At 28.4% G+C, this 16457-nt stretch overlaps 1 protein-coding gene across 2 annotated transcripts in view; it reads right to left on the bottom strand.

Annotated features, from left to right (window-relative positions):
- Positions 1-11837: 11837 nt before the first annotated feature.
- The window catches only part of LOC107448563 (uncharacterized), a 181557-nt gene continuing 176937 nt past the window's right edge, over positions 11838-16457 (bottom strand). The window contains exons 14-15 of one of the 2 annotated variants that reach the window (XM_043048708.2): positions 16000-16084; positions 11838-12123 (exon numbers count right to left, since the gene is read on the bottom strand). In XM_043048708.2, the coding sequence (XP_042904642.1) occupies positions 11960-12123; positions 16000-16084 (249 nt within the window). In that variant the 3' untranslated portion in view covers positions 11838-11959. Of the gene's footprint in view, positions 12124-12454; positions 12743-15999; positions 16085-16457 lie in introns of those variants that run through there. The other variant, XM_043048709.2, reaches the window with a different exon arrangement.

Here is a 16457-nt window from a genome sequence, read left to right on the forward strand (position 1 = left end):
TTTTAAAACTGTTCGTTATTTTTCACTTATTACTTATTATTTCCCCCTTTTTTCATATGTCTTTAATTTCTCTTTGTTTTATTCTTCATTTTGAACATTTCATTATATATATATATATATATGATGTTCTTATAGATTTAATAACTGTAGTTTATTGATTAATAGCTTAGAATGAATGTTCTACATTTGCACTCATGTACTAATGTTTTTTATCTTTCCATTTGCATAAAACGTAATTTTTTTCTAAATCAAAAATATTCACTTGTTATTTTCTGCCGGCATCGCTTAAACAAAATTTTAAATACAAGTATGCCCTTTTATAAAAATTTATGTAAAAGAAAATAAATTTTAACTTACAATTTTCCTCTTAAAGAACATAAATTAGTCCCCGTTTAAGCATCTTTAAAATTTAAACAATAAAATATATTTATTTATTATTAATTTTTATCACCACTGATTTAAAGAATGGGCTTGGCGACCTTTAAGACACTATTATTCTCAGTCCACTGAAGCGTTAAATTAAAGTACTTTCCATTTAAACATTCTTTTCATGGCGACCTTTTCGGGTAAATCCTCACTCTTCTTTTTTTCGAACTTTTAAAGATAGCTGTAAAAAACTATAAATACCTCAAAGAAAGAAAAAAAAATAAGATGAAGGATTGGGCCAGACAGATTGTTCTTTATGAATAACTAAACGTTCGGAAGAACAATGAAAAAGCTAATTGCTTTTTGAGTCTTAAAGAAAATATTTCTATTCATAAATACACTGCCACTTGTGAGAGGTAATAATGCCATCATCATTTTAAATTTTAATTTTTTTATTTTCTCTTTTCCTTATAAAAAAAAAGCTTTGGTTTTGATAAAGTTTAGTTTACAATTAAATTTTTTATGGTAAGTTTATACTTGACTCTATTTTAAGACTTAAAGGCAATTGTTTTTGTTTATTGATATGTTTAAAGTTTACGTACTTTTTATAAGCTTGAATACTTCGATTGTGTAACATTTCTTATCAGTTCGAAAGATAATTGGGAGGAACGTTTAATTAAAATCCACAAACACACCTACACACATGCACACATATATCTGGTTATCTTAACAATACAACCTGTCAGGATGACCATCTGTCTATATTGTAAATAAACTAATGAAATTAATCAAATTTGACAGCACGAAGAAAGAAAAAATTCCGATAAAACTACCATACTTTAAAGCCAGGGACATTTCTGGCAGAAAATCATAATTCTGGTTAATGAAACCAAAATATACGTTACTTAAAACATTCATTTTGGTAATTTTTCCGTTCCTATGGTTATGGTTTAGCTGAGATTCTAGTTTTCAAATTATAGTCCTTATTTCCACACACTTAGTAAAAAATACAAAAATTGAAAAGTAAATTTTACCGAATTAATGGTTTTCATACTATGCTCAAAATTATCATGATAAAGTTACCAAACATTACCAAATTTCTCACATATTATAAAACCCTATTTTACTGCTAATATTTCCAGAATCATTACCAAAGCACTTCGGTAAAAATTAACGAGTTTTTTAGCGTTTTCATAGAGCCAGAAACGTGGTAAATAGCATCATATTCTAGTAGTTTTGATTTTTTTCTCACTGTATAAATGTTTTAATAACCAGTTTCTTTAAGAGTGAGGCATAGTTGAATACTTAATATTTCGATTTGCTTTTAAATCTTCTGGATATGTTCGCTCGGCCGGGTTAGAGGGGCGCCGAATGAGATTCAGATTTATGTTTCATAAATTATTAATTTTTTCTTTTTTAAAAATATTATTTGTTTGAAAAATATATTTATAGGTTCTTTTTAATCATATATTCTAAGGTTAACTTTCTTTCTAGTTAAAGATGGAAAGAAAAATGTACAGTAGAAAAGTCATTTTTTGACAAATTAGTTTCCCAATTTTCACACAATTTCAGTTCCGCATCTCTTCTCTAAACCATTAAACAAGCAAACTGGTGAGGGGGAAATTACTTTAGGTTTCATGTTTAAGATTAAAATTGCTTTAATATCAGTGAATAAGTATATTAACAACAAGTAAGTACATTAACAGCAGTGAATTTATGGACAGCTGGAAATCAATTGCTGGGAATGGGAAAAGCTTCTGAGGAAGGCCCAGGCTCACAAAGGGCTGCCGTGCCAATGCTGATGATTAATTCATTTATGACGAGTTAATGACTTTATAAATTCCTAAAATAAATTTGTAGACCTACAAATTGTGTTATAAGAGTCAACGACAAAAAGTTTTCATTTTTTAAATTTTTTTTAACCAAACTGCAACATAAGGAATGCAAATAACCTTAAAATATTATTTAAATCGGGCGGCCCGGGTTCGTTTCCCGGCCGATGCAGAAATTTTTCACTCAGCCTTTCATCCCTTCAGTGGGTCGATAAATGAGTACCAAGCATGCTTGGGAACTAAACACTGGGGGTTCCGCGTTCGGCTGACCACCTGACCGGAACATCTGCTCCTGCACCCCAGAGACCAAGGTCGAGAAAACTGTGATGGGCACAGTAGGCCTTGGCCCTCTATGGACTGTCGCGCCACTGAGTTTAGTTTTAGTTTTTTATTATTTAAATATGAACAGTTAAAATAAATAGACCACCCAAAATAGCTTTTGATCTAATGATAAGATCTTCGTGTTCTAGAACTCAATCTTAATAATTCAAAGGGGTGACTTGAAATATGCTAATTAATTGGTGCTGACGATATTTAAGTTACGAAATTAAACACATAAATATACTTTTCTGAATAAACATAAATTTTTACGAGGGATTCAGAATGCTGCAATCTGGAAAATATGATCCCAATAGTTTGGACAGGAGAGAGGACCACAATTTGGACCTCTTAATGTTAATTTTAATTTTTAAGCGAATTGAAAAATTTTTGGATACAATTACAAACTTCGTTTATCCAAAGAGAATTCTATGCAAAATATAAGTTTCAGTAAATATTTTTTATTTTTTATAATATTATTTACTAAGAGTCTAAGAAAGTTTAAGTATACAATTTTTGACTTCATTTTAAAGAATAAAATTGAACATGCAAAATATAAAATTAAAGTGATATTAGTCGAAGAGTATCAGAGAAATTATGTTTTTGATATATTTCCAATTCCAGATTTGTCCAGATTTGAGTCCAAATTTGGTCCCAAACCTGTTGAAATAAAAACGCATGTTTATTCAGAGAAAGTATATTTTTGTGTTTCGTTTCATAACTTAAAATATAATCTGCACTAATTAATTGGCATGTTTGACGTCACCCCCTCTAACAATCAAGATTCAGTCCTAGAACTTATAAATTTCGAGCATAAGGTCAAAGGTTATTCAGGGTGGTCCCTTATTTTTTGGCACACTGTTCATAAATAATATATTTCAGTACACACATTTAAGACTCTGATTACTTAAGTCTCAGCTCCTAGTTCTCAATATTTGGAAAAAAATAGCAAAAATCTTTCGCGTAGGCTTAAAAAACTAAATGTAACTGTTTAAACTAAACTAAATATAACTGTCTTAATATAACTAAATAAACAAAATATAACGCCATTTTAATTACTAATTCAATAAATATGGTTGGTTGGGTGGGTTCTAATGCCACTTGCCACACGGGCAAGCCTGCTTGGCGAAACCGACCAAATATAAGGCAGAGTGTGTGATTCTTGTTTTTCAGTGGCGCCATCTATGGCCAAGAACTCGATTTCTGCCACATCATACGTCACACCTGTTTATAAGGCGGACCCATTCATACATCCATTTATTCATCCACAGATCGTAATTTTGACCTGAATCAGAGAACGATCGATCTCCAATCCAGTACCCCAAGAGGTATTGATTTGTTATGGGAACATGGAGGACTTTGTGACTCGACAGAATTTTAACGTACATCAGTCACCAGCTACACAGGGAGTCTTCGACCGGCGGGGTTCGAACCCACGAACTCTCGGCCATGGGACCAGCGCCCTTCCGACCTGGCTACCCCGGCTCAATAAATATTGTAATTTAATTATGAATTTGAATAATTTTTAACTTTTCATTGTAAAGACTCATTTACTTGGTTAAGTTTTCTTTAGTTCTTGAACAGCGTCATTAAGTTAATTTTTTTCCTTAAAATGTATTGTTTAATATTTTAGATTCGTGTATTGTTTTAATTGAAAGAAATTTATAACAGTTAAATTCCGTTTCGTTGTGGTGAAAAAACCCTTACAATTGAATTTCTTGGCTTATAATTGACAATTGCAAATAAGTGCAGGGTTTGGATTTTACAAGGTTTTTAATTTTATTTATTATCAAAAAAAGGGCCATTGAGATTATTAGCATTTATTTTCAGCACACGTTGTACTAAAAATTTCAATAGCAAATTCACCACGATATCAAAAAATCATACAAAAAAAATAATAGACAGAAAAATTAAATCCCACCTCACTTGAGCAAGTGTTTATGAGTTTATTATACTTACATATTGTTATAATTTTTTAATGTACGATTTTAAATCTCGAAATATTTGAAAATCTAATTTTTTAAAAAGGCGAACTAGCTAGTCACCGGTTAGTATTTTATAAAATTTAAAAACAAGTATTTTAAATTATCAAAATAAATCTCTTCCTCAATCTTAAGAATTGTACTTTTCACTGTTGCTTAGCTGAGATTGATATGACTGTTTCTTTTTTCAAGTGCAGGTATGCTATTTGAATATTTTCTTTTAAAATAATTACATTTTCTTTTTATGTACAATTTTAGGTCCTTAGTTACAGTTTAGGAGTGAATAAAACTGTACTTTTATTCACGTTTTAATAACATTCCGCATTAAATTTTTAAAAATTGTTCGAAAATAATCTAAAACTAAATAAATATATAATATTTGCCTTTTTGGATTTTAGACTGGAGCAGGAAGAGATCTTCTTACAATGATGAAAGAAATGATGATGAAAAAAACCGGAAAAAGAGCACCTCATTAACATTTGTATAAATTTAATATCAAATTTGATTCATGCCCTTTTACCTGAATTTAAAAAGGATATTTATTCAATCTTAGTCATTTCCAGAAACAATTAGTCCTTCTAGAATGTTTCATTTAAAGTTTAAAAAATTCGTAAAGTATTAAAATTTCCTTTAATAGAATTATATGATATATTATTATAGTATTGCTATAAATAAGGAATTCATCTACTCTCTGGGCCTTAATTTTTTGATAAGTTAAAAATATTAAAACTGATAGTGGATACAATTGAATTTTCTTTAAAAGAAAGGAAGTTATAAAAAGTATAATTTGTATTTTATTAAATTACAGCGCAATAAGTATAATTATTTTAGCTTCGAACAATTTTAGAACTGCCTAAGTGTCCTAATTTTGCTCAATGTAAGGTTTAGAAAGTTTAATTTTTTAATGGAATAACTTTAAAAATCTTGGAAAAATATGCTTTGTTTTCTAAAAAAAATTTTTTTCAAATCGAATAAAAATGAATGAGAGCTGAAGACAAAATATTGCAATGATTTTAACGCAAAAAGGCATTTATCACTCCTTTTGTACAACAAATGATTTGTCCAAGAAGTGGAAGTGGGTAAAAATTGTAAAGAAACACAGGTTTAATTGTATTTCCTTCTTAATTATGAGAAGATTAGCTTTAACTTATACTACTTATTTTATGTGGAGTTCTAATGACGGTCGATACTTTTATTTGTTTATATTTAAAATATTTTTGATAGCGTGCATCGCTTAACGATTTTATTTAATTGAATACATAAGTTCTTTTGAAAAACTTCAATACTATTTTCATTTTATTTAAAAATATAAAATATTCATTGTAAATTTACCAAGATTTAATATTTAAGCAATACTATAGGCATAAATCTATATTTTTATTATATGTACTTTTTATCTTTTTTGTGTAATGGGATATTTTTACAACATCTGGTTTCCTTTTCTCTTTTTTACTACTATCACTTGTGTACTGGTCTTTTCTACTGCTCCAACTAACTGGTGTTGAACTTCATGTGTCGGCTCAAGGGTAGTGATGCATTGTTTCCGTTATATTTCGATGATCCCGTAATATATCGATAAAACTATAAATAATTGGCCAAAAATGATATTATTTTTTACAGTTTTGTTGTTATGCATATTATCACTTTTGAAATTGCTATATAGACATACAATGTATTTGATTGTAAGCATTTATTTACTTTAAACCGAATGATATTGAAACCAAGTTATAAAAGCTACGACTTAATTTATAAAAAATACAGAGTTTTTTATTTTAAAATTATTTACGCAACTACTTTTTTATCTAGGCAATCAAAATTGCACTCGGGATTTAATACTTTAAGTGCTTATGTCAAAATGGTTAACATTTATAAGTCAAATATTATGCTATTTTAAAATAAATTTAAATTAATTCTAAACTGTTTGTCTTATCTTATTTCGCCTAAATCTTTTTTTTCAATTCAACGTAAAATAGGGCAGCAGAAAGTTAATATATTAAAAGCATTTCTGATATTAAATATTTCTGCTCAAAAATATGGGTTTTGTTCTCATTTGATTAATCCTAAAAATCCTAATGATCTAAGACTGTTTGTCTGCTATAAATGTGCTGAAATGTTTATCCATAAAATTCTTGATGTATTAGTTACACGACGTGGGTGATGTTTTCTTCGATTCAGCTTAAAAAATTACTTCAAAACCATGTCACTTGTCTAGACATAAATGTCACTAATGTCACTTGTCTAGACAGCAAGTTGCAAGCTTCCTTCCCCTCAGTACATTCTAGGATGAGACTGCAGCACACCTTGGGGGATGATGTTGATTTCATATATTCAAACTAGTCCTTCATTGCATTCTTAAAAACAGTTTACAATTTTCACATATTAATTTTCACATATTTATTTCTCTATTCAATTACTCAGGTATAAAAAGTTTAAATATAATTAAGTTTAATCAGTAAACATAAGTTTTTGAATTGATTTTATTTATGTTATTGCTTCTTTTTCATCAAATTCCATTCTTGTCTAGGCTTTGCCAAAGCATTTAGTGCCCTTGAAAGTTGAGCAAAGTTTCAGTTTCTTACTAATTAGGGGCCAATTTTTTGGTCACGCCAAATATTTCTTTAGGAGTATAAAGTTAAGTTTTCAATGCAGATAAGTTTATTGTTTATTTTTTATGTTCTCATCGGTATGTATTCACAAAAATGTATTCTTGTGAAGTTGAGTGTGCTAGTACTAAATCTTTACGTTCTAAGAAAATACCCTCTTTTCGAAGATTTTTAAATTACTTTCGACTTTCGATTCAAACGTACACTGAAAATATGAATAACATAGTTAGTGTGAACGTAGAAGAGAATAAAATATTAGTAAGTGACATGATTCTTTTGTTTCCCAAAAATGCATCTCCACTTGTAAATTGATGTAGTTTTCTTTAAATTCCAGATGATTTTCAATTTTTAACCCCCTAAACTTGGACAAAAAATTCACAAAAATAAAAACACACGTGTCTAATAGAAAGATAATAATAAAAATACATACGAAGAACACGAATACACACAAATAACAAAAAAGAAGATACACACATATTCATATCCTGTACACAAGAACATATACTGAAAATTTCAAGAAAATCAAAGATGTTAAGTATTCAAAGCTTCCTGATTTGCTGGATGTTTTGGATTTCGAATGCTATTTTAGTAATTTAAACCTACTTAAGTAGGCCAAAAATATTTTTCTATTCTACTTTGCTTTACACTGAATTTTATTGACTTTGCGAAACAGTTTCTAAAACTAACTTAACCCCCTTTGCGAGTAGAGTATTAAGCATTAAACATCTACGTAACGTGTATTCGTAGTAAATATTCTCTATCAAATAATATCATAAACTCTGTTTTAGCATATTGAAATGAATATAATGTTAAGTTTGTATATGAAAAAAATATTTTCATACGTTAAGAAAATATTTATAAAAAATAACTGGCATGCATCAAAGCATGTTCAGCATGAAAAAAAAAGGAACGTAATATTCTAAATAACTTTTAATCTAACAATCTGATTTCCTTAAAATGTTATCCAAAGTATAACAACAGATAATCCAAAGTATATTATATAGTGTTCCAAAGGTACAAGAAATCAGGTTGTTAGGCTTAATATTTTTTTTATTTCAAACAAAACTTTGGAAAATTTAATTTTAGCAGAGGTCTCAAATATTTAATGAAAAGAGAGCAGTAATAGGAATGAATAATATATAAATTTGTAAGGAAAGTAACAAGTAAAAAAGAAAGACTTAAAATGATAATTATATTAATATAAACAGGAAATGGAATAACATTTAAGATTTACTAGTTTTAATGAAAACCTTACCAAAGCACTGTCTCTGATTAATTCTCATGCAAAAAAATTAATATCTGTAGCTTTTCTGTACAATACGCATTATATCTTTCGCTCAATTAACCTTTGACGCATATGGGACTCTGGGGTTCTTTTTATCTATATTTTTCTGACGCTCTAATTTCCAGCAGAAATATTTTGTTATTTTTTAGTTCTAAAAAGCACTCTAATAGTTATTTAAAAAATCTGTTTCGTTATTGATATTATATTTGCACTAAATTATGAAATCCAAAAAAAGTAGTTTGATTTTTTTTTCTTTTGAATTCAAAACTTTATCAATAATTGATTTTTTAAAATTTATGAAATTTCAATGATGAATAACCGTTGCTCTTAGATCTAAATAACTGCAAATAAGAGTCAATTTGAAAAATTATTATTATGAAGTAAGCTGAGTTTGGAAGATTTCACCTTAAACGCATAAAAAACACAGCTGTTCCATGCTGTATTTAATAACTTTAAATTATTAAAATGCTAAATATAATATTTTTAAACTTTTTTGACCTAAATTAATACTAAAGAATATTATAGAAAAAATATTAAGAAAACGTTTAATAAAAATTCCTGTGTTGGAAGGTTAATGAAACAAAATAATTTAGACATCTGATTGCAGATATAAATTACATTGTTTTCTCATCAGGTTATGGGTAAAGGGCCATGTCTTAAACAGTTTGAGGAAAATCGAATAAAATATGCTGAAATCGTATACAAACATCTGATTTTTTAAATGTTAGTTTAACCGAATTTTGTTACTCAGAGTTTATCACGTGATCCTACCTTTGAAAGCGGTAATGAATCCAGGAATCCTTTATATCTTTTTTTCTTTCTTATCTGGATTTAGAAAAGAAAGCTGAAAGAGATTGACAGAACAAAGCCATTCAGGCATAGCTCCATTCCAGTCACATCCCTACTCAAAACAAACCACTTGCACTTACGACCGCCTGCTAAATCCCACTCCAAAAATCCCAACTCTCGAACATCTCGAGAAATGTTCTTAGAAATAAGATACTTCCTCTTTGAAATCGATCACTTCTATTGCATCTATAAGACTCTGTTCCACTTTTTAAAAAACTAAAGTTGTAGAAAAATGCATAGTGTATGTTTTTAGGCTTCCAATTTCATGTATCCGTAAAATCTCTGGAGACAAATCCGTGTCCAACTTCGTAATAGAAATTTTAAATCTTCAAATTTGAAAATTTAGCTTGTTTTTTTAAATGTTAATATGCAAGCTTCATTCTAGCATTAAAAAGCAGAAACACAAACAAGGCTGTACAGTTTATAGAAATAATGATTTAAGATTTTAAAAAGTTATAGTATATTTTCTTATATACTTACATTATACTTATATTTACAATTATTTTAACTCTGCTATTAAAAGCTCCAGATTAAATTACGGTAAAAATCACCGGCACTTTAGGTGCTGGTGCTTTTCACTCCCTGGCACACCAAGTGCGGTACGGAACAAAAAATCTATTATACCGCAATTTTTAAAGTACCGTCAGATGGGGTGACTTTGTGCAACAAGGGGTGACTTTGTGCAAACTGTTAATTATTAAATAACTAGCAATATAATAATTAAAAGCAAAAAATTATGCACGATTTGTTATCTCAATTGATAAGGCTTTTAAAGTATAATCTACTTTCCTGGCCTGGATAACTGGAACTTATTCAACCGAGCAGACTTTCCAGCCTCCGATTTTGAGACGTTAAAAAATTTGAAACTGTTTGTAATTTGAGCTCGCAATTTTCCAAGAACGTTGATGTTTACATTGCCAGTTCTTGGTAAACCATTAGTTCGTTATGTTGACCACTCAAATCAGTTGATGCCGAGCTTAAAAAATATACCCCTAGATGGCACGACGCAAAAATTGTAAAAATGACAGTTTGCACAAAGTCACCCCTCATTGCACAAAGGTAATAATTGATAAATAATTGGTAATAAAGGTTGACGGTAATAATTACCATAAAATCACTGAATCACTTAAATCAGACAAATATTACTGTAAAAATTACGGCATTATATTTTGCAGTAGAAATGGAGTTTACGGATGATGCACCTAAAGTGCCGCACTTTAGGTGCATCATCCGTAAACACTGTAAAAAATCCCGTTTGGAATTTTTTACAGTGGATCAAATTTTAACAGAAGAGTTTTTTTCCTATTATGTAATAAAAATTGCTGGCCTATTTTTAAGCTTTCATAGATTAAATTTCATTGCCTTTTAGAAATTTTAGAGCCTCATGTTCTATGTTTACATAATTTCCTGTATATTGATTTCAATCTTACTATGGTTTCAGGTTGAACTAAAATGACCAGCGTCCTCAAGAAACTAAAAAATATTGGCAGCAAAATTTCTAAAAAAAATTCGATAACTCACCTCTTTCCTTTTCTAAAAAAACTATTTCTGTTGGAGAATCCCATTGAGGAATATCTTTAGAACCAGTCTTATTTGGAGGAAAAGCAGTAAGTTTTCCAATATTTGTATAGAAATTTTGCTACTAGTTTTTTTAATTTCTTGAGGGCGCTGGTCAGTTTAAGTTTAACCATCAGCCTATGTTGAAGCATTCCGTTCAAGTTAAACCCTACTATACTATAATACTGTGGCATAGTTCAATTAATCACTATATTAGATCAGCAAGAAATTCCCTCAGTATCATGTTTCAAGGTACCGATATTGTTGTTTAAGGTTGGACTAAATTTTCTGACTCATCCTAGTAACTGAAGCTATTTCTGTAATTGGTATTTTGTGGTGAATGTTTCTACTTCGTGCTTGCTCATTTCAAAACTTTATAATTAAGGGTCTATCTTTTGAAACTTTCAATTTTTTAATTTTTATTTTGTAAACAATACTTTCCTTATTTTTAAGCAGAATTTTCTTGTTTAAAAAAATCACCAGGAGCAAAAATACTTGAAATAAAAACCAAACAACCTCGAAGTTTAAAATTGGAGACTAAAATCAATTTTTTTCAAAATTCCTGTGGTTAAATTTTAACGATGCTATAGTTCTCTCATACTAATCACTGAAATGCAAATTCGTGTTCGTTCGTAAACTTATAATGTTCAGGAAGCAAACGGCATCCACAATATTTTTTGTCAAATAATTTTAAAACGCTTACAGAATAACATAAAAAATAATAATCACATATATTCTTGATTAGTCATGATTGTCAATAGTTAAGTCATTAAGTAAAAATGAAAAAAAGAACATTACACACTTGAAATCTCCAAACTATGCTATCTGCAGTTTACGTTTTTTAATCGAGTTTCTATTAAGATACTTCCTAAGTAAGTATATATATAGTTTTGATAATATATTTTTTAAAGATATTTTTTGCGATTTAATTAGCTTCAAAAATTGTTCTAATCTGATAAAAAAAAAACATTTTAAAAAATACTGTAAATATTTTTTTCTATGCGTAAACGCTCTCTTTTAAGCAATTTGGAAAAAAAACGTTATGTTTTTTAAAAATTTTCAAATCCTTTATTCCTTCAATGATACATAAAAAGGTTTCCATACGAAAAAATTATAAACATATTTACAATTGTATATTTTTAAAGTCTCTCATAATACGGAAAATCATTACATCGAGCTTTCATTCAAAGGATTATTGAAGTTATTCATTCCAGAATTTTTACTTTGGAACAACGAAACACCAAACTTTCGGCTCACAACCAAATTTAATGCTACACCTCCCAGAACAAATCCCAAGAGCAGCATACCAATAGTCAAGCCGATGACGCTTCCTAGAAAATGCACAATTTTATTAGAATATTTAATTCGAAAACAGAAAATGTCTAATGCCTAACGCTCTTACATAATATAAGTATTGTATTTAATTCATACCTCTTTAACATGTTTGAGCAGATTCTGAGTACCATAAAACTGTTTCATTTAAAGAATGCAAATTTTTCATTGTGCGTGTTGATGAATTATTTTACTTTTTCATATATCTGCGAGATATTTTAAGATAAGTTCCCTAATACCAGCTTGATCACATAGTCGCTATGGCAGATATAGTACCGCTCATGCTATTGGAGCTTTGTGTAATAAACCGGAAGTAGATTAGACGTTATGTTATCAGAAATATTCAAAATCCTTTATTTGTTTCAATGATACATAAAGACATTTTCACACGAAAATAAATTATAAACATATTTACAATATATTTCTTAGAGTCTCTTATAATATGGAGATAACATTACATCGTGTTTTCATTCAAAAGATAATTGAAGTTATTCCTTCCAGAATTTTAGCGTTTGAACAACGAAACACCAAACTTTCGGCTCACAATCAAATTTAATGCTACGCCTCCCAGAACAAAACCTAAGAGCAGCATGCCAATTGTCAAGCCAACGACGCTTCCTGAAAAATGTACAAATTTATTAGAATATTTATTTCGAAGATAAAAAATTTTATAATGCCTAAAGCTTTAACGCAAGGAATAAGTATTAAAATTAGCACGCTGATCAAACCCTTTCTGGACAAGTTCTGGGAAGTTTAAATTGATTCTGAGTACCGTAAAACTGCATGAATTCGTGGATTAAAAATTTTCACTAAGCATGCTGTTGAACTATTCTACGTTTCCAAACTTTTACTTGATAGTTTAAGTTGAATTTCTAAATACTAGCTTAATCAGAAAATAGCTATAGTGTTTATAATGTTACTGGAGCTTTGCAGATTAAAACCATTTTGGAACTTTATAACAATTGGGATGCTGAGAGATATTTTCTACAAGTTATTCAACAGCATTGTATCTTAATTAGATATTTTTGATTATGCTAAAATATCAATGAGCAAGAACTTTCAATCACCCATACGCGAGGATTTCTAGGGCGTCCAGAAATCACCATCATCATTCTTACTACGTAAATTAATACTCATACACCAATCTTATACTAGGTAAATTAATATAGATAACCATGTAAAAGACTAATGAGCTTATCATTAAACTCACTACTATTTTCTTTCAATATATCGCTCATGGGCTGCAATAGCGGCAGAACTCAAAAAATAATGTTTTGAGGATAAGTGTGTTTAAAGTTTTCATTGCTAAGGAAACTGCATAAGAAATGCTTTAGTTTGCCTAAACGAAGATTACCTTCAAGTTGAATTATGAGTTTTGCTAGTATTGCTGCTGAAGGAATGTGTATTTTCATATTTACACCTGTTCTTAGTCTTAAACTCGTGTTTTTTTAGTTGTGCCACTATTGCAACCCATGAGCGATATCTACTTATCCTAATTTTTTTTTCCTTGAACTACATTTTTATTTGACTTTTCCAAATTTTTCACATTAACGAAATTTGTATCAAAGCAATTCTCTTCTAAAAATCCATACTACAATTTTTTAAAAATCGTTCTTTCAATAAAATTATTATGGAGAGAGGAATTATAAACTTTAAGAATCAAATTTTTGATGCGAAAATAGACAATTAACATTATATATTTACATTATATATTTAATTTGACAATTTACATATATATATATATATATATATATATATATATTGATCTTCTGTAAAATTCAATCAATTATCAGCATGCATTTTTTTTAATTATCGAAATTTCTCTTTATTAGAAATTTGATTTAATAATAGGGAGAACTAGGTTTAGTTGGTCCACTTATCTCGATAAAAAATTATCCGTATAGTTTTTAAATATTTCGATATATTTCTATTCTTTCGATACATATTCTCAACAAAAAAAACTGCCTACTTTTCATCACTCATCATATTTTTAAAAATTTCTGTTGGTACTTCTTTTATATTAATTTTATTAAGCTGAACCTTGAAGAATGAACCAACCTATTACGTGGCTGAAGTACCTTAGTGTTCGTTGGACCACGATACAAAAATGTACTCAGGAACAATATTAAATTATAAATGTTATCCAATTCAGTAATTGCATTATTTTCTTAGGAAATGCATTTTAAATGCTGCCGATGAAATAAGTGTTTAATTGCAAAAATATAAACTGTAAGCATTCTTACTACTGACAATTACTAAACGAATTTTATTGAAAAAAGATTTTTGGCACTTAAACTAACTAACTTGTTGTTGCATAACGAAAAATAACGTAATAGCTTAAAATAATTTATAGCAAATTAAAGCCATCATGGGGCATATCAAACAATAGCTGCACAATAAAAATCTGAATAACTGAATTTGGTTTCTAGAAAAATGAGAATTACATGTTCTTCATTGACTATTAATTTATCAGCATTTGTGATATACAAAAAACATTGTTATGACCACTGCAATAATACACAAATTTAATTAGCAATATAGAACATTGAAACATTAGAAAACATACAGACGCAAATTCAAGATCTCACGGCAGTAAAAATTTTGTTCTCTGTCATAATTTCTTAAAACAATGTAATATTTGCTAAAATTTACATAAAAAAAACTAAATACACAACAAATTTCTTATGCATTTTTTAGGATTGTTGGTTCAAAATATTCGATTTCAAATGTGTTTTTTTTTGCACAGTTATCTTTAAAATTTCGTTTCGCCTTAACATAAGGTAAAAATGAATATTTTCGAAAAAGCTTATAATTTAATATGAGTAAGTCTAGTTTATTGTATTTCTTGTAAACAAAGTTAATAAACTGCATATTCATAGACAAGATGAATTTAAAATATTCTTTAAAGTAATTTCTATGAAATATTTTATAGCTTTTATTTCCAGAAATTTTGTTATTCCTTATTTGAGATTTGTGTACCTTGAATTCTTAAAAAATAATATTTGAAAAGCTGTTCTTCTTCTAAAAATACTCGAATAAGTTTAAGAAATTATTATTAAGAGCATAACTCTAAGTATTATCTGTAGAGCATTGGTTGTATATTAAATATTTCAAGTATTACGAGTAAGAGCAATAACTGTAAACTCTATAAAATAGCTAGAATAATGTTTCTACTAATTATTTTGGAGGTCAGGTTTTTAGTGAAGCAACATTCCCCATGTTTTGGGTTTCACCAACGATCCTTATTTCTCTCTTCTCATCATATGAACTTAAATATTTACAAGTATTTACAAAATTTAAGAAGTAACCTTCTAAAATAATTGCTCTGTTTTATAAAAAAAAATTTGGGAAGAACAGATAGAATTCTAAAAATTATTTAAATGCAACTTACTAAACTTTCTTGCAGTTTTTTTAAAACCTATTACTTAAATCATATATTAGAAGTAAACACACCAAACTTTTTTGGCGTACTTTCTTGCAAACTATTTTACTATTTTCCTTTTCAAATTTTCGATTGAATCCCTAACAATTGAATCATTATAAGCATAGTAAAATGTTTATTTTTCAACTTTCAAAATTTATCATTATAGAATTAAAAAAGTCAGATGCAATAATTTCAAACATCGAGAACATTACAATAATTAATGTTTTTAACGTCTGCTTCTCAAACTATTAAGATATTATCACGTGAAAATCAGATCACTGGATCATAAATTTCTTAGGTCTTTTCACTTTATATACTCCAATAATTAGTTTTCAAGAAAGCAAAAAAAGAAATACAAATTTTTTTAAAAACTCTGCGAAGCATTATTTTTCACTAATATTAGCTTATATTCAGTTATAAAAAAACATTAATAAAAATTATAACAACTTACCCTGACTAAATGAACTAGTATCTTGTACTTTGCGATCTCCAGAGAATTCATTAAAGCCATCTTTTTGAGGTATGAGTGTAATAAGCTGAAAATCAATAAAAATAATAGTTAATGTAGGAAATAAATATTCGTAATAAAGATTTTAAACATGCATTCTGTTATTTCAATCGTTTTAAATATTATTTATAAAACACTGTATACTATCTGAAATTAATTGTTTTAAAAAACATTTTAAGTATCGCCTTAAGCTTGTAATTCAACTGAACAAAAACTCATGAGAAGATAGGTAGTTTTAACCTTAAAATTTCACTAGAATCTCAAAACCACCAAATTTTTAAACCTGATTAAAGATAATAATATTAATACAGATTGGTAGTTTCAGGATTTTTATCAGGATAATTAAAATCCTTTTTTTCAATTTGAAATTAAAATTGCGATTGACAATAAATCTATTTAAT

This window comes from Parasteatoda tepidariorum, chromosome X1, assembly GCF_043381705.1.
Source record: "Parasteatoda tepidariorum isolate YZ-2023 chromosome X1, CAS_Ptep_4.0, whole genome shotgun sequence".
Taxonomy (NCBI): Eukaryota; Metazoa; Arthropoda; class Arachnida; order Araneae; family Theridiidae; genus Parasteatoda; species Parasteatoda tepidariorum.